General features: G+C 44.3%; 1 protein-coding gene across 1 annotated transcript in view; it reads left to right on the forward strand.

Annotated features, from left to right (window-relative positions):
• Positions 1 to 20677, forward strand: part of LOC139572868 (CUB and sushi domain-containing protein 3-like) — a 1528140-nt gene that overhangs the window by 746624 nt on the left and 760839 nt on the right. Inside the window, exon 5 of the mRNA XM_071395690.1 lies at positions 19947 to 20154. Within this exon, the coding sequence (XP_071251791.1) occupies positions 19947 to 20154 (208 nt within the window). The remainder of the gene's footprint in view (positions 1 to 19946; positions 20155 to 20677) is intronic.

Here is a 20677-nt window from a genome sequence, read left to right on the forward strand (position 1 = left end):
AGAGGTCGTGGGCTGGTGACCCTGGATGTAGAGGTCGTGGGCTGGAGACCCTGGATGTAGAGGTCGTGGGCTGGTGATCCTGGATGTAGAGTTCGTGGGCTGGAGACCCTGGATGTAGAGGTCGTCGGCTGGTGACCCTGGATGTAGAGGTCGTGGGCTGGTGACCCTGGATGTAGAGGTCGTGGGCTGGTGACCCTGGATGTAGAGGTCGTGGGCTGGTGACCCTGGATGTAGAGGTCGTGGGCTGGTGACCCTGGATGTAGAGGTCGTGGGCTGGTGACCCTGGATGTAGAGGTCGTCGGCTGGTGACCCTGGATGTAGAGGTCGTGGGCTGGTGACCCTGGATGTAGAGGTCGTGGGCTGGTGACCCTGGATGTAGAGGTCGTCGGCTGGTGACCCTGGATGTAGAGGTCGTGGGCTGGTGACCCTGGATGTAGAGGTCGTGGGCTGGTGACCCTGGATGTAGAGGTCGTGGGCTGGTGACCCTGGATGTAGAGGTCGTGGGCTGGTGACCCTGGATGTAGAGGTCGTGGGCTGGTGACCCTGGATGTGGAGGTCGTAGGCTGGAGACCCTGGATGTAGAGGTCCTGGGCTGGTGACCCTGGATGTAGAGGTCGTGGGCTGGAGACCCTGGATGTAGAGGTCCTGGGCTGGTGACCCTGGATGTAGAGGTCGTGGGCTGGTGTGGTTATACGTTGTCGAGACCGGTTGGACGTACTGCCAAATTCTCTAAAACGACATTGGAGGCAGCTGTGTCCACCTGTGTAATAATAATGCTGTTTAATCAGCTTCCTGATATGCCACACCTGTCAGGTGAATGTATTATCTTGGCAAAGGAGAAATGCTCACTAACAGGGATGTAAACAAATTTGTACACAAAAATTTCAGAGAATAATCTTCTTTTTTTCCCCACGCATGTTAAAACTTCTGGAATCTTTAATTTCAACTCGTGAAACATGGGGACAATACATGTTGTGTTTATATATATTTTTGTTCAGTACAGTTGCACAGGACCTACAGAGATGAACACAGTGGAAATGAAGACCCAAAGGAGGTGACAACTATTAGACAAATGGAAAATACTTGCAAACCACTTGAGCAACGAGGCAATGAAATTCCCCTTGTGGTCCCCAAAATGTAATACTTAAAGTCGGGCCTAATGTCTCCTGGTTCTACTACTGCAAATCATCACAGTTCTCCTGTTGTCACAGAACGAACCAAGCCTCTTCACACTGTCTAGTGTGTGTGTGTGTGTGTGTGTGTGTGTCTGTATGTGTGTGTCCGTGGAGAGTTGTGTTGTCAGGACAGTTGGCAGACAACACTGCATGGCGTCGGCCTGTTTGATGATGCGTTCCCTCGCGTCTTCCATTAGGTTGACAATAATTACAGCAGGCCTCTCTCTCTCTCTCTCTCTCTCTCTCTCTCTCTCTCTCTCTCTCTCTCTCTCACACACACACACACACACACACACACACACACACACACACACACACACACACACACACACACACACACACACACACACACACACACACACACACACACACACACACACACACACACACACTCTATACTGCAGGGAGAAGTGTAGTGGTGGCTTGGCTGGGGATTTGGCTGGTAGTCCCGGTCAGCACTTGTCTTTCCCCAGATAAGCAGGTAGGCGCCTGCATGGTCTCTCGTGTGCTGAAACGGGAGGTGGTTTGATTCAACCACTAGTGCTACTGGCTGTGTCCCAAATGCCACCCTATGTCTTGTATGGTGTACGACTTTTTACCAGACCCATAGGGGAATAGGGTGCTATTTGGGAGACATACCATGTTCTACTCCACGCTCTACTACTACTAGCTCTACTACTACTAGCTCTACTACTACTAGCTTCACTACTACTAGCTCCACTACTACTAGCTTTACTACTACTAGCTTTACTACTACTACTAGCTCTACTACTACTAGCTCTACTACTACTAGCTCCACTACTACTAGCTCTACTACTACTAGCTTTACTACTACTAGCTCCACTACTACTAGCTCTACTACTACTAGCTCCACTACTACTAGCTCCACTACTACCAGCTTTACTACTACTAGCTTTACTACTACTAGCTCTACTACTACTAGCTTTACTACTACTAGCTCCACTACTACTAGCTTTACTACTACTACTACTACTAGCTTTACTACTACTAGCTCTACTACTACTAGCTTTACTACTACTAGCTCCACTACTACTAGCTTTACTACTACTACTACTACTAGCTTTACTACTACTAGCTCTACTACTACTAGCTCCACTACTACTAGCTCCACTACTACTAGCTCTACTACTACTAGCTTTACTACTACTAGCTCCACTACTACTAGCTTTACTACTACTAGCTTTACTACTACTACTACTACTAGCTTTACTACTACTAGCTCTACTACTACTAGCTCCACTACTACTAGCTCCACTACTACTAGCTCTACTACTACTAGCTCCACTACTACTAGCTCCACTACTACTAGCTTTACTACTACTAGCTCTACTACTACTACTAGCTTTACTACTACTAGCTCCACTACTACTAGCTTTACTACTACTAGCTCCACTACTACTAGCTCCACTACTACTAGCTCTACTACTACTACTAGCTTTACTACTACTAGCTCTACTACTACTAGCTCTACTACTACTACTAGCTCTACTACCAGCTCTACTACTACTAGCTCTACTACTACAAGCTCTACTACTAGCTCTACTACTACTTCTAGCTCTACTACTACTACTAGCTCTACTACTACTATCTCTACTACTACTACTACTACTAGCTCTACTACTACTACTAGCTTTACTACTACTACTAGCTCTACTACTACTAGCTCTACTACTACTAGCTCTACTACTACTAGCTCTACTACTAGCTCTACTACTACTAGCTCTACTACTACTACTAGCTCTACTACTACTAGCTCTACTACTACTAGCTCTACTACTACTAGCTCCACTACTACTAGCTCTACTACTACTACTACTACTACTACTAGCTCTACTACTACTAGCTCTATCTATCTATCTATCTATCTATCTATCTATCTATCTATCTATCTATCTATCTATCTATCTATCTATCTATCTATCTATCTATCTATCTATCTATCTATCTATCTGACATGCTATCTATTTGACATGCTACAGTATGTATCTACCATTCTATCTATCTGACATGCTATCTAGCTGACATGCTACAGTATGTATCTAACATGCTATCTATCTGACATGATATCTATCTGACATGGTACAGTATGTATCTAACATGCTATCTATCTGACATGCTACAGTATGTATCTAACATGCTATCTATCTGACATGCTATCTATCTGACATGCTACAGTATGTATCTAACATACTATCTATCTGACATGCTACAGTATGTATCTAACATGCTATCTATCTGACATGCTATCTATCTGACATACTATCTATCTAACATGCTATCTATCTAACATGCTATCTATCTGACATACTATCTATCTAACATGCTATCTATCTGACATGCTATCTATCTGACATGCTACAGTATGTATCTAACATGCTATCTATCTGACATGCTACAGTATGTATCTAACATGCTATCTATCTGACATGCTATCTATCTGACATGCTATCTATCTAACATGCTATCTATCTAACATGCTATCTATCTGACATACTATCTATCTAACATGCTATCTATCTGACATGCTATCTATCTGACATGCTATCTATCTAACATGCTATCTATCTAACATGCTATCTATCTAACATGCTATCTATCTGACATGCTATCTATCTGACATGCTATCTATCTGACATACTATCTATCTGACATGCTATCTATCTGACATGCTATCAATCTCACCTGCTATCTATCTAACATGCTATCTATCTGACATGCTATCTGGAATGTAAACATGTATAAATGTACTCACTCTTGAGTGCATTCCTAAACTCAGCAGACTATATTCCAGTTGGATTCTCAGGTGCTGCTATTATGATGATATTGATTACCACAACGAGGTCATAGAAATTATCTGTAGAGCTCCGAGACAGGATTGTGTCAAGGCTGGGGGGGGGGGGCTACCAAAACATTTCTGCACCATTGAAAGTCCCCAAGAACACAGTGGCCTCCATCATTCTTAAATGCAAGAAGTTTGGAACCACTAAGACTCTTCCCAGAGCTGGCCGCCCGGCCAAACTAAGCAATCGAGGGAGAAGGGCCTTGGTCAGGGAGGTGATTAAGAACCCGATGGTCACTCTGACAGAGCTCTAGAGTTCCTCTGTGGAGATGGGAGAATCTTCCAGAAGGACAACAATCTCGGCAGCACTCCACCAGTCAGGCCTTTATGGTGGAGTGGCCAGACAGAAGCCACTCCTCAGTAAAACGCACATGACAGCCCACTTAGAGTATGCCAAAAGGCGCCTAAAGACTCTCGTACCATGAGAAACAGGATTCTTTGGTCTGATGAAACCAAGATTGAACTCTTTAGCCTGAATGTCAAGCGTCATGTCTGGAGGAGACCTTGTACCATCCCTACGGTGAAGCATGGTGGTGGCAGCATCATGCTGTGGGGATGTTTTTCAGCTGCAGGGACTGGGAGACTAGTCAGGATCGGGGGGAAAGATGAACAGAGCAAAGTACAGAGAGATCCTTGATGAAAACCTGTTCCAGAGCACTCAGGACCTCAGATGGGTGAAGGTTCACCTTCCAACAAGACAACGACCCCAAGCATACAGCCAAGACAACACAGGAGTGGCTTCGGGACAAGTCTCTGAATGTCCTTGAGTGGCCCAACCAGAGCCTGGACTAGAACCCGATCAAACATCTCAAATCAAATCAAATCAAATCAAAATGTATTTGTCACATACACATGGTTAGCAGATGTTAATGCGAGTGTAGCGAAATGCTTGTGCTTCTAGTTCCGACAATGCAGTAATAACCAACAAGTAATCTAACCTAACAATTCCACAACTACTACCTTATACACACAAGTGTAAAGGGATAAAGAATATGTACATAAAGATATATGAATGAGTGATGGTACAGAACGGCATAGGCAAGATGCAGTAGATGGTATAGAGTACAGTATATACATATGAGATGAGTAATGTAGGGTATGTAAACATAAAGTGGCATAGTTTAAAGTGGCTAGTGATACATGTATTACATAAAGATGGCAAGATGCAGTAGATGATATAGAGTACAGTATATACATATGAGATGAGTAATGTAGGGTATGTAAACATTATATTAAGTGGCATTGTTTAAAGTGGCTAGTGGTACATTTTTACATAATTTCCATCAATTCCCATTGTTAAAGTGGCTGGAGTTGAGTCAGTATGTTGGCAGCGGCCGCTAAATGTTAGTGGTGGGCTGTTTAACAGTCTGATGGCCTTGAGATAGAAGCTGTTTTTCAGTCTCTCGGTCCCTGCTTTGATGCACCTGTACTGACCTCGCCTTCTGGATGATAGCGGGGTGAACAGGCAGTGGCTTGGGTGGTTGTTGTCCTTGATGATCTTTATGGCCTTCCTGTGACATCGGGTGGTGTAGGTGTCCTGGAGGGCAGGTAGTTTGCCCCCGGTGATGCGTTGTGCAGACCTCACTACCCTCTGGAGAGCCTTACGGTTGTGGGCGTAGCAGTTGCCGTACCAGGCGGTGATACAGCCCGACAGGATGCTCTCGATTGTGCATCTGTAGAAGTTTGTGAGTGCTTTTGATGACAAGCCAAATTTCTTCAGCCTCCTGAGGTTGAAGAGGCGCTGCTGCGCCTTCTTCACAACGCTGTCTGTGTGGGTGGACCAATTCAGTTTGTCCGTGATGTGTACACCGAGGAACTTAAAACTTTCCACCTTCTCCACTACTGTCCCGTCGATGTGGATAGGGGGGTGCTCCCTCTGCTGTTTCCTGAAGTCCACAATCATCTCCTTTGTTTTGTTGACGTTGAGTGTGAGGTTATTTTCCTGACACCACACTCCGAGGGCCCTCACCTCCTCCCTGTAGGCCGTCTCGTCGTTGTTGGTAATCAAGCCTACCACTGTAGTGTCATCAGCAAACTTGATGATTGAGTTGGAGGCGTGCATGGCCACGCAGTCGTGGGTGAACAGGGAGTACAGGAGAGGGCTCAGAACGCACCCTTGTGGGGCCCCAGTGTTGAGGATCAGCGGGGTGGAGATGTTGTTACCTACCCTCACCACCTGGGGGCGGCCCGTCAGGAAGTCCAGGACCCAGTTGCACAGGGCGGGGTCGAGACCCAGGGTCTCGAGCTTGATGACGAGTTTGGAGGGTACTATGGTGTTAAATGCTGAGCTGTAGTCGATGAACAGCATTCTCACATAGGTATTCCTCTTGTCCAGATGGGTTAGGGCAGTGTGCAGTGTGGTTGCGATTGCGTCGTCTGTGGACCTATTGGGTTGGTAAGCAAATTGGAGTGGGTCTAGGGTGTCCGGTAGGGTGGAGGTGATATGGTCCTTGACTAGTCTCTCAAAGCACTTCATGATGACGGAAGTGAGTGCTACGGGGCGGTAGTCGTTTAGCTCAGTTACCGTAGCTTTCTTGGGAACAGGAACAATGGTCGCCCTCTTGAACAGCAGACTGGGATAAGGATTGATTGAATATGTCCGTAAACACACCAGCCAGCTGGTCTGCGCATGCTCTGAGGACGCGGCTGGGAATGCCGTCTGGGCCTGCAGCCTTGCGAGGGTTAACACGTTTAAATGTTTTACTCACCTCAGCTGCAGTGAAGGAGACTCCGCAGGTTTTGGTAGCGGGCCGTGTCAGTGGCACTGTATTGTCCTCAAAGCGAGCAAAAAAGTTATTTAGCCTGTCTGGGAGCAAGACATCCTGGTCCGCAACGGGGCTGGTTTTCTTTTTGTAATCCGTGATTGACTGTAGACCCTGCCACATACCTCTTGTGTCTGAGCTGTTGAATTGCGACTCTATTTTGTCTCTATACTGGGACTTAGCTTGTTTGATTGCCTTGCGGAGAGAATAGCTACACTGTTTGTATTCGGTCATGTTTCCGGTCACCTTGCCCTGGTTAAAAGCAGTGGTTCGCGCTTTCAGTTTCACGCGAATGCTGCCATCAATCCACGGTTTCTGGTTTGGGAATGTTTTAATCGTTGCTGTGGGTACGACATCGTCAATGCACTTCCTAATAAACTCGCTCACCGAATCAGCGTATTCGTCAATGTTGTTGTTGGACGCAATGCGGAACATATCCCAATCCACGTGATCGAACCAGCGTTGAACAGACCTGAGCGCGGGAGCTTGTTGTTTTAGTTTCTGTTTGTAGGCTGGAAGCAACAAATGGAGTCGTGGTCAGCTTTTCCGAAAGGAGGGCGGGGGAGGGCCTTATATGCGTCGCGGAAGTTGGTATAACAATGATCCAAGGTTTTACCAGCCCTGGTAGCACAATCGATATGCTGATAGAATTTTGGGAGTTTTGTTTTCAGATTAGCCTTGTTAAAATCCCCAGCTACGATGAATGCAGCCTCAGGGTGTATGGTTTCCAGTTTACAAAGAGTCAGATAAAGTTCGTTCAGGGCCATCGATGTGTCTGCTTGGGGGGGAATATATACGGCTGTGATTATAATCGAAGAGAATTCCCTTGGTAGATAATGCGGTCGACATTTGATTGTGAGGAATTCTAGATCAGGTGAACAGAATGACTTGAGTTCCTGTATGTTGTTATGATCACACCACGTCTCGTTAATCATAAGGCATACACCCCCGCCCTTCTTCTTACCAGAAAGATGTTTGTTTCTGTCGGCGCGATGCGTGAAGAAACCAGCTGGCTGCACCGACTCCGTTAGCGTCTCTTGAGTTAGCCATGTTTCCGTGAAGCAGAGAACGTTACAATCTCTGATGTCTCTCTGGAATGTTACCCTTGCTCGGATTTCATCAACCTTATTGTCAAGAGACTGGACATTGGCGAGTAGTATGCTAGGGAGTGGAGCGCGATGTGCCCGTCTCCGAAGCCTGACCAGGAGACCGCTACGTTTGCCCCTTTTACGGCGTCGCATAGGGTCGCCGGCTGGGATCAGATCCATTGTATTGGGTGGAAGGCAAAACACTGGATCCGTTTCGGGAAAGTCATTTTCCTGGTTGTAACGGTGGTGAGTTGACGTTGCTCTTATATTCAGTAGTTCCTCCCGACTGTATGTAATGAAACCTAAGATTACCTGGGGTACCGATGTAAGGAATAACACATAAAAAAACAAAATACTGCATATTTTCCAAGGAACGCGAAGCGAGGCGGCCATCTCGGTCGAGACCTGAAAATAGCTGTGCAGCAACCCCATCCAATCTGACAGAGCTTGAGAGGATGGGAGAAACTCCCCAAATACAGGTGTGCCAAGCTTGTAGCATCAGACCCAAGAAGACTGGAGGCTGTAATCACTGCCAAAGGCACTTCAACAAAGTACTGAGTAACAGACTCGGTCTGAATACTTATGTAAATATTATATTTCATAAAAAAATAAGAAATTATGCTAAAATTGATAAAACAGCAGTTTTTGCTTTGTCATTATGTGGTATTGTGTGTAGATTGACGAGGGGGTGAAAAAACGATATAATCCATTTTTTGAATAAGACTGTAATGTAACAAAATGTGGGAAAAGTAATGGGGTCTGAATACTTCCCGAATGCCCTGTATGGATAGAATCTCATCCTCCATTCATATTCTTCATTTTAATCTATCCTAAATCAATTCACATCCCCTTTGACCAATAGTCTGATGCCTAACAGGGGACTGTTTCATGGTTTCCCTTATGTACCCGGCTGCCTTGGCAGCTCTGACAGCCCGTGACCAGAGTACATAACTATCAAAGGATTCTGCTGGCAAGGCCCAGTGTCACATATTAGTCTTAAATGATGTGAAAACTGTGAAAGCCCTGCCAAAGCCCATAAAATTGTCAGACACTACAGTCACCCAAGTCATAGACTGTTTTCTCTGTTACCGCATGGCAAGCGGTACCGGAGCGCCAAGTTTAGGTCCAAAAGGCTCCTTAACAGCTTCTACCCCCAAAGCCATAAGACTGCTGAACAATTAATCAAATGGCCACCAGACTATTTACATTGACCCCCTCCCATTTGTTTTGTACACTGCTGCTACTCGCTGTTTATTATCTATGCATAGTCACTTCACCCCTAACTACATGTACACATTACCTCTAACCTGTACCTCCGCACACTGACTCGGTACCGGTACCTCCTGTATACAGCCTCCATACTGACTCTGTACCGGTACCTCCTGTATATAGCCTCCACATTGACTCTGTACCGGTACCTCCTGTATATAGCCTCCACATTGACTCTGTACCGGTACCTCCTGTATATAGCCTCCACATTGACTCTGTACCGGTACCTCCTGTATATAGTCTCCACATTCACTCTGTACCGGTACCCCCTGTATATAGCCTCCACATTGACTCTGTACCGGTACCTCCTGTATATAACCTTCACACTGACTCTGTACCAGTACCTCCTGTATATAGCCTCCACATTGACTCTGTACCGGTACCTCCTGTATATAGCCTCCACATTGACTCTGTACCGGTACCTCCTGTATATAGCCTCCACACTGACTCGGTACGGGTACCCCCTGTATATAGCCTCCACACTGACGCTGTACCGGTACCCCCTGTATATAGCCTCCACACTGACTCTGTACCGGTACCTCCTGTATATAGCCTTCACATTGACTCGGTACCGGTACCCCCTGTATAGAGCCTCCACACTGACTCGGTACCGGTACCTCCTGTATATAGCCTCCACACTGACTTGGTACCGGTACCTCCTGTATATAGCCTCCACACTGATTCGGTACCGGTACCCCCTGTATATAGCCTCCACATTGACTCTGTACCGTAACACCCTGTATAGAGCCTCCACACTGACTACTGACTATTGGTCTAAGGACTTGTAAGTCCTTAAGGACTTGTAAGTAAGCATTTCACGGTAAGGTCTACACTTGTTGTATTCGGCGCATATGACTAATAAAGTTTGATTTGATCATTAGAATTCTCTGTGAAGAAGAGAAAGTGGTGGTAGCAGCAGATAAGCAATAATTTCAAGTATTTTACTGGGTCACAGTTCATAGAAGGAAATCAGTCAATTTAAATAAATTCATTAGGCCCTAATCTATGGATTTCACATGACTGGGCAGGGGCACAGCCAGGCGTAGGCCTGGGAGGGCATAGGCCCACTCACTTGGGAGCCAGGTCCACCCACTGTGGTGTCAAGCCCAGCCAATCAGAATGAAATTTTCCCCTCAAAAGGGCTTATTACAGACAGAAATACTCCTCAGCATCCCCCCTCCCCCTCCTCAGACAATCCCGCAGATGTGGAGGTCCTGGGTTGGCGTGGTTACTCGTGGTCTGCGGTTGTGAGGCCGTTTGGATGTACTGCCAAATTCTCTAAAACAACGTTGGTAGAGAAATTAACATTAATTTCTCTGGCAACAGCTCTGTTGGACATTTTTGCAGTCTGCATGCCAATTGCACACTCCCTCAACTTGAGACATTGTGTTGTGTGACAAAACTGCACATTTTATAGTGGCCTTTTCCCCAGCACAAGGTGCATCTGTGTAATGATAATGCTGTTTAATCAGCTTCTTGATATGCCACAGCTGTCAGGTGGATGGATTATCTTGACAAATGAAACAATTTTGTGCAAAACATGTTGCGTTTATATTTTGGTTCAGTATAGATGGAGGGAGAGAGAGAGGGGTAGAGAGAGAGAGACATAAACAGAATGAGCGAGAGAAAGAAACAGAGAGGGAGAGAGGTAGAGAGGTAGAGAAATAGAGACGGAGAGAGAAAGAGAGAGAGAGAGAGAGAGAGAGAGAGAGAGAGAGAGAGAGAGAGAGAGAGAGAGAGAGAGAAAGAGAAAGAAAGAGAGAGAGAGCGAGAGAGAGAGAGAGAGAGAGAGAGAGAGAGAGAGAGAGAGAGAGAGAGACAGAGAGAGAGACAGGGAGAGAGAGAGAGAGAGAGAGAGAGAGAGAGAGAGAGAGAGAGAGAGAGAGAGAGAGAGAGAGAGAGAAAGAAAGAAAGAAAGAAAGAAAGAAAGAAAGAAAGAAAGAAAGAAAGAAAGAAAGAAAGAAAGAAAGAAAGAAAGAAAGAAAGAAAGGGAGAGAGGGAGAGAGAGAAAGAAAGAAAGAAAGAAAGAAAGAAAGGGAGAGAGGGAGAGATATGGTAGCAGAGAGTGACATTGCATGCTGCATTATTATCATTCAGTTGGTGTGTGATGTTCTGCACAATGAAAACACACAATTTCACAGCATTAAAGGCTGTGTTCTGGTCAACACTCTATGTTCTCTCCTGCTAACCTTAGCAATCAGGAGAACCCACAATGATAAATTGCAGGTTGTTAGAAGGAGACGAGGAAACCTTATTACGTTGATTTTGAACCTCAGAGATTCTGGATGAAGAAACAGTCTGATTTGATGCAGAAGTTCTGTACTATATGTTGGTTTTGTTTATATTAACATTGTTACAGTGTTATATTTAAGCAATATGGCACGGGGGGGGTGTGGTATATGGCCGATATACCATGGCTAAACCCCAGAGGTGCCTTATTGCTATTATAAAACTGGTTACCAACGGAATTAGAGCAGTAAAAATACATGTTTTGTCATACCAGTGGTATACGGTCTGATATACTATGGCTGTCAGCCAATCAGCATTCGAGGCTTGAACCACCCAGTATATAATACCTTTTAGAAAACGGGTAGTTTGGATCCTTGATTTTGATTAGCTAACATAACCCATTAGCACGTATTCTATATTACCATGTGAACTAAATGTGAGCTAAAGTAAACCATTCATATTCATTATATTACCATGTGTATATTCATATGTTCTCATTGGTTTTGCAGTGTTTCTATTAGTGCTGTAGCAATGTTGATAATCACCACATCTCATGTTGATAATCTCATGTCTCATGTTGATAGTGTACTATACATTATGATAATCACTACATCTCATGTTGATAATCACTACATCTCATGTTGATAGTGTACTATACGTTATGATAATCACTACATCTCATGTTGATAATCTCATGTCTCATGTTGATAGTGTACTATACATTATGATAATCACTACATCTCATGTTGATAATCTCATGTCTCATGTTGATAGTGTACTATACGTTATGATAATCACTACATCTCATGTTGATAATCACTACATCTCATGTTGATAGTGTACTATACGTTATGATAATCACTACATCTCATGTTGATAATCACTACATCTCATGTTGATAGTGTACTATACGTTATGATAATCACTACATCTCATGTTGATAATCACTACATCTCATGTTGATAGTGTACTATACGTTATGATAATCACTACACCTCATGTTGATAGTGTACTATACGTTATGATAATCACTACGACTCATGTTGATAGTGTACTATACGTTATGATAATCACTACATCTCATGTTGATAGTGTACTATACGTTATGATAATCACTACATCTCATGTTGATAGTGTACTATACGTTATGATAATCACTACATCTCATGTTGATAGTGTACTATACATTATGATAATCACTACATCTCATGTTGATAATCACTACATCTCATGTTGATAGGGTACTATTCGTTATGATAATCACTACATCTCATGTTGATAGTGTACTATACATTATGATAATCACTACATCTCATGTTGATAATCACTACATCTCATGTTGATAATCACTACATCTCATGTTGATAGTGTACTATACGTTATGATAATCACTACATCTCATGTTGATAATCACTACATCTCATGTTGATAGTGTACTATACGTTATGATAATCACTACATCTCATGTTGATAATCACTACATCTCATGTTGATAGCTGGTGAAGCTTTCGTTATTCAATTTGGTTACATGAACCTGCAGTATAATGCCCGTGGCAAAAAAAATGCTGTTTGCAAAACGTGTGGAATTAACACTAAAGATACTGTCGCAACTACATCTAACTTTATCCCACATTTGAAAACTCACCGCGAAAGGTCAGATAGGCTAGCTAGCTAACAATGCTACAATGTGGTTAGACTAATAATAGCCTGTTTAGCAAGGTCAGATAGGCTAGCTAGCTAACAACGCTACAATGTGGTTAGACTAATAATAGCCTGTTTAGCAAGGTCATATAGGCTAGCTAGCTAACAATGCTACAATGTGGTTAGACTAATAATAGCCTGTTTAGCAAGGTCAGATAGGCTAGCTAGCTAACAACGCTACAATGTGGTTAGACTAATAATAGCCTGTTTAGCAAGGTCAGATAGGCTAGCTAGCTAACAACGCTACAATGTGGTTAGACTAATAATAGCCTGTTTAGCAAGGTCAGATAGGCTAGCTAGCTAACAACACTACAATGTGGTTAGACTAATAATAGCCTGTTTAGCAAGGTCAGATAGGCTAGCTAGCTAACAACACTACAATGTGGTTAGACTAATAATAGCCTGTTTAGGTCAGATAGGCTAGCTAGCTAACAACACTACAATGTGGTTAGACTAATAATAGCCTGTTTAGGTCAGATAGGCTAGCTAGCTAACAACACTACAATGTGGTTAGACTAATAATAGCCTGTTGAGCAAGGTCAGATAGGCTAGCTAGCTAACAATGCTACAATGTGGTTAGACTAATAATAGCCTGTTTAGCAAGGTCAGATAGGCTAGCTAGCTAACAACACTACAATGTGGTTAGACTAATAATAGCCTGTTTAGCAAGGTCAGATAGGCTAGCTAGCTAACAACGTTACAATGTGGTTAGACTAATAATAGCCTGTTTAGCAAGGTCAGATAGGCTAGCTAGCTAACAACGCTACAATGTGGTTAGACTAATAATAGCCTGTTTAGCAAGGTCAGATAGGCTAGCTAGCTAACAACACTACAATGTGGTTAGACTAATAATAGCCTGTTTAGGTCAGATAGGCTAGCTAGCTAACAACGCTACAATGTGGTTAGACTAATAATAGCCTGTTTAGGTCAGATAGGCTAGCTAGCTAACAACACTACAATGTGGTTAGACTAATAATAGCCTGTTAAGCAGATGCCAGTTTGATATAGCAAGCTTTCTTGTGTTTCATCTTTTAGCAAATATTTTGTGAAAGGTTATTAAGGAGGTGGGGTTGCCAGAGAGCTAGGCCTACTTGTTAGCAGAGATTATTAAATTACATCTAGGCGATATCCATATCAATCTGAGATTTAATATTCTTTCTGTTGTCGCCTGGTCCTAGGAAGTAACTTAGTATAAAATGAGTGTTCAAAGCATGCATTTTCTTGGAAATTTCTGCTGAAAAATCCCATAGACCAATAGATATGTGTTTGTGTCCTTGTACTTCCATGTCAAGTCAGCAGCAACTATCCTTCATGTTGTTCGTCTGCAGGGTCACTGAATTCTACAAAGCAAAGGTGACCAGCGCAGGGACAGAAGGACAGAGCAGCAATGACTCATTCTTGACCACCCCAGGTGTCCATGTTTACAGCCAGAGCCACCCCAGGTGTCCATGTTTACAGCCAGGGCCACCCCAGGTGTCCATGTTTACAGCCAGGGCCACCCCAGGTGTCCATGTTTACAGCCAGGGCTACCCCAGGTGTCCATGTTTACAGCCAGGGCCACCCCAGGTGTCCATGTTTACAGCCAGGGCCACCCCAGGTGTCCATGTTTACAGCCAGGGCCACCCCAGGTGTCCATGTTTACAGCCAGGGCCACCCCAGGTGTCCATGTTTACAGCCAGGGCCACCCCAGGTGTCCATGTTTACAGCCAGGGCTACCCCAGGTGTCCATGTTTACAGCCAGGGCCACCCCAGGTGTCCATGTTTACAGCCAGGGCCACCCCAGGTGTCCATGTTTACAGCCAGGGCCACCCCAGGTGTCCATGTTTACAGCTAGGGCCACCCCAGGTGTCCATGTTTACAGCCAGGGCCACCCCAGGTGTCCATGTTTACAGCCAGGGCCACCCCAGGTGTCCATGTTTACAGCCAGGGCCACCCCAGGTGTCCATGTTTACAGCCAGGGCCACCCCAGGTGTCCATGTTTACAGCTAGGGCCACCCCAGGTGTCCATGTTTACAGCAGGGCCACCCCAGGTGTCCATGTTTACAGCCAGGGCCACCCCAGGTGTCCATGTTTACAGCCAGGGCCACCCCAGGTGTCCATGTTTACAGCCAGGGCCACCCCAGGTGTCCATGTTTACAGCTAGGGCCACCCCAGGTGTCCATGTTTACAGCCAGGGCCACCCCAGGTGTCCATGTTTACAGCCAGGGCCACCCCAGGTGTCCATGTTTACAGCCAGGGCCACCCCAGGTGTCCATGTTTACAGCCAGGGCCACCCCAGGTGTCCATGTTTACAGCCAGGGCCACCCCAGGTGTCCATGTTTACAGCCAGGGCCACCCCAGGTGTCCATGTTTACAGCCAGGGCCACCCCAGGTGTCCATGTTTACAGCCAGGGCCACCCCAGGTGTCCATGTTTACAGCCAGGGCCACCCCAGGTGTCCATGTTTACAGCCAGGGCCACCCCAGGTGTCCATGTTTACAGCCAGGGCCACCCCAGGTGTCCATGTTTACAGCCAGGGCCACCCCAGGTGTCCATGTTTACAGCCAGGGCCACCCCAGGTGTCCATGTTTACAGCCAGGGCCACCCCAGGTGTCCATGTTTACAGCCAGGGCCACCCCTCATAACCTGGTTCCTCTCTAGGTTTATAATCTCCACCCTGCACAGCCAGAAGAGGACTGGCCACACCTCATAACCTGGTTCCTCTCTAGGTTTATAATCTCCACCCTGCACAGCCAGAAGAGGACTGGCCACCCCTCATAGCCTGGTTCCTCTCTAGGTTTATAATCTCCACCAGGCACAGCCAGAAGAGGACTGGCCACCCCTCATAACCTGGTTCCTCTCTAGGTTTAAAATCTCCACCCTGCACAGCCAGAAGAGGACTGGCCACCCCTCATAACCTGGTTCCTCTCTAGGTTTAAAATCTCCACCCGGCCAGAAGAGGACTGGCCACCCCTCATAACCTGGTTCCTCTCTAGGTTTCTTCCTAGGTTCTGGCCTTTCTAGGGAGTTTTTCCCAAGCCACCGCGCTTCTACACCTGCATTGCTTGCTGTTTGGGGTTTTAGGCTGGGTTTCTGTACAGCACTTCGTGACATCAGCTGATGTAAGAAGGGCTTTATAAAAAAAACAAATTTGATTTGAATTTGACAATTAAAAGTGCCCTAGAGAAGACAGAATTAGTGTCTGTCACTGTAGATATATGGACTGACAGAACCACGAGGGGCTTCATGGGAGTAACGGCCCGTTACATAGTCCACAGAAGAGAAATAAACTCCCAGGCTGGAGTCAGTTCTGTTGAGCTGTGATTCACAGGGTCACACCCTGGGGGGAAGAATCAGCAATAAATGTAAGTAATATGCGATAATTTTGACATAAAACATAAATTAGATTATATCTTATGTGACAACGCTGCAAATATGGAAAAAGACCTTCACAGTGTGTTTCCCCAAAGCAAGCAATGATGATGATGATGATGATGATGATGATGATGATGATGATGATGATAATGATGTGGATAACCCCAGCATACGGGAAGAATTTGGTGAAGAGTACAATGCTAATGTAGAAGCTATCTAAACCAACTGCAGGCTGTTAACAGCGCTTACAGTTTCATTGCACCCCATTCATTACAACTGGTGATTAGAGATGGACTATAGGAAACCAAAAAAAGAAAATCATAAACAGTGTGATGGCTGAGGTAACTAAACTGTATTAGCTTACTACGTACTAGCTGTGGTCTGAAAGAAGCATTTTGAAGCTGAGTTCGGAGTCAATCGTAGAATCCCTGCTGCTGTGTTTACCAAGATGGAATCCCGTCCTCCGGCTTGTTAAAGCAGACACTGAATCTGAATCAACAAAGCCTCCAGACTCTACTTGAAGCCCAAGGAATACAAGGAGCTCTGCTTTTATCACCAAGGGAAAGGAGACAGCTGTTGGAGTTAGGGGACATTTTGGATCCTTTCGTCCAGACCGCCGACCTTACTCAGGGGGGTCGTGACTCTCAGCCCTGCCCTTCCTTGTGTGCTGTCACTCAATTTACACCTGCAGAGTATACCGAGCACACCGAGTCGTCATCTTGTCAGTCCTAGTAAAAGCGCTGCAGCGGTCACTCAGACACCGATTCCAGGGGGTGTTTGTGAACGTCAGAATGGGAGCACTCGGATGATCAGGTAACAACACGTCCGTTTGGTGACGATGTATACACAATGAGCTGCACTGCTGGTCCCGTCTTTCTGCCTGTTCTGGCTGGATCGTGATCTCCTCATACCACATGAAGATAACAATGAACGAGAGTCTGATTGGTAGGTTCAATGTTTTCTATGTCACTTGCATTCAAATAATAATGTTTTTTTTCTTCTTCCCAATGTATAATGTTTACTGTTATATTCTTGATTATATACATCATTTTATGATTTTTTTTTTCAGACCTTGTTTTGTCTGAGGCACGGGGAAGTCACCGTTACGGAGAGCAGTAGTGGAGAAGAAGACCACCTGTGTAAAACCTCCAGAATGTTCTCTGACTTCCGCAGCGAGATGAAAGGAGACACATAAAGTCATCTCAGAGCAGAGATTATTCGCTACATTGAAGCATCTTCTTCTTTATTTTTTTTGTTGGGGGGCAGAGAGAGAATCCATGCAAAAGACTCCAAGGCTCAAGCAGGTAGCAATGACAGTGTTGACTGTGCCTGCCACCAGCGCCCCCCAGTGGAGAGGGTGTTTAGTCACGGAGGCCTCATCGTGCCAGGCTCAATGCGAGAACGATGACAAACTTGATCTGTCTGAAATGTAACCTGTCCGCAACATAAATGTTCTCTGTCTTAGGGCACAGGATGTACTTTGCTACTTGTTACAGGAAGTTATATTTCTGTTAAAGTGTCCAGGTCAGTTTAGTATATTTTATGGGATAAAGGTCTTTACGTTTGATATATAGGACACTTTAGTAGTGCAGTTATTGAATAGTCATTTTGGTTTACATTCATGCATCTTGCATGTATATACTGTACTCTATATCATCTACTGCATCTTGCCTTCTTTATGTAATAAATGTATCACTAGCCACTTTAAATAATGCCACTTAATATACTGTTTACATACCTTACATTACTCATCTCATATGTATATGTATATACTGTACTCTATACCATCTACTGCATCTTGCCCGTGCCACACGGCCATCGCTCATCCATATATCTTTATGTACATATTCTTATTCATTCCTTTACACTTGTGTATATAAAAGGTAGTTGTTGGGAAATTGTTAGGTTAGATTACTTGTTAGATATTACTGCACGGTCGGAACTAGAAGCACAAGCATTTCGCTACACTCGCATTAACATCTGCTAACCATGTGTATGTGTATTTGATTTGATTTGCTTGTCATTTATCTTCCCTCATCTACAGATGTTCTGTTTGTGTGACAGAATGAAGTGAAATATAGACAACATCTGCCACAAAATACGAAGCAATTTAAAATGTTATGTTTGATTTTTTTTGTATCCTGTACAATTACTTTTATTAATGTAAACTGTCTACATTTTAAAAGGAAATGTATTTTGATTTAAATAGTGCCTGATGTGCTTTGTTTCATGCAAGATTCTCTTCAAATCATTTACAAGGTTTATAGACCTAACCCACAGCAGGCAGAAAGCCATTGTCAAAAGGGACTTGAGACTTGACTTAGACTTGGCCCTAAAAGACTTGAGACTTGACTTAGACTTGGCCCTAAAAGACTTGAGACTTGACTTAGACTTGACCCTAAAAGACTTGAGACTTGACTTAGACTTGGCCCTAAAAGACTTGACTTGGACTCCACCTCAAAGACTTGTGAACATCTCTGGTGGTATGTTATAGAGGCCGCATCATAGTGTGTCTCAGATGCTGTGTTCTTCAAGCGCCTGCTCGCTTATTGAGGCCCGGAACATAAAGATGACATTCCAATATACTAGAATATCACTTAGAACGCGTGGCCAACTCCGGAACCCAGACGCGTCATTCTATGTGGCAGGTTAATGTAGAATCTAGATATCGGAACAGAATGGTTCTGGAATCTGTTGTGGTTGTCTGAGAATTCTGACGAACCAAAGGTTTCTGAACCCCCTCAGACCAGAAGGAGAAGAGCAGGCAGGGGGCTTGGAACACAGCCAATTTGATCCTGTAAATCCGGATACCTCGAACTGTTATCCATGCTGTCATATCCATACTAGCTAGCATACAACTTGGAATACATATAGCCGAATACATTGCTTACTTCTTAGTATTATTCTAGTCTACATATTGGAACAGAGCCAACAGATTAATTGATATTAAACGTACGTGTTCTTCTGTTCGTTTTGACAGCTGAGCAGTGGTGCAAAGTACTTATTAAGTAAAAAATACTTGAAAGTACTACTTAAGTAGTTTTTTGGTGTATCTGTACTTTACTTTACCATTTATATTTTTGACTACTTTTACTTTTACTACATTCCTAAAGAGAATAATACATACATACATTTTCCCTGACATCCAAAAGTACTCATTACATTTTGAATGTTTAGCAGAATAGAAAAATGGTCCAAGTCACGCACTTATCAAGAGAACATCCGTGGTCATCTCTATTGGCTCAGATCTTACGGATTCACTAAACACACATGCTTTGTTTGTAGATGATGTCTGAGTGTTGGGAGTGTTCCCCTGGCTAGCTTTGTAAAATGTAAATTGTGCCGTCTGGTTTGCTTAATAATATAATCACTTTCGAAATTATTTATTTATACTTTTACTTTTGATACTTAAGTGACTTTCACTTTTACTTGAGTCATTTTCTATTCAGATATTTTACTTTCCCACAAGTATGACAGTTGGGTCCTTTTTTTCCCACCCACCACTGCAGCTGAGGACACGTGTGGCGGTACGTTGAGGGGTTCCAGTGGGATCATCTCCAGCCCTGAACTCCTCGGTGACCTCTCCGACGCTGGGGAATGTAAGTGGACGGTGCTGGCTGACCCAGGAGACACCATCTCACTGGTGTTCACCGACTTCCAGATGGAGGACAAACACGACTATCTGGAGATAGAAGGATCAGAGCCGCCCAGTATCTGGTGAGTGGATTTTTTTAATTTTTAATTTTATTTAATAACACTTTACTAAAGACAACTGATGTAATAATAATTATAATTAGGTGGGTTCTTATATTTGTCCTGTTTCACACATATACAAGTGTGTTTTATACTCGTGTGTGAAATAGAATTGTGATTTTTGCATATTCCATTTCCTTATGAGACACCCTCGGAGAGTGGGGTCAGGGTCTGCCATTATCAACGTCTACCCTGGAGACATGTAGGGTTAAGTGCCTTGCTCAAGGGCACGTCGACAGATCTCTTCACCTTGGTTATAGCTATAATGTGTTTGAGAAACACAACTGTCTGGAGGTAGAAGTATCAGAGCCACACAGTATTATAATTTGACCCAGCTGGTCATCTATGAACATTTGAACATCATGGCCATGTTCTGTTATAATCTCCACCCGGCACAGCCAGAAGAGGACTGGCCACCCCTCATAGCCTGGTTCCTCTCTAGATTTCTTCCTAGGTTCTGGCCTTTCTAGGGAGTTTTTTCATAGCC

The sequence above is a fragment of the Salvelinus alpinus genome, chromosome 4, assembly GCF_045679555.1.
Source record: "Salvelinus alpinus chromosome 4, SLU_Salpinus.1, whole genome shotgun sequence".
In the NCBI taxonomy this organism is placed as follows: Eukaryota; Metazoa; Chordata; class Actinopteri; order Salmoniformes; family Salmonidae; genus Salvelinus; species Salvelinus alpinus.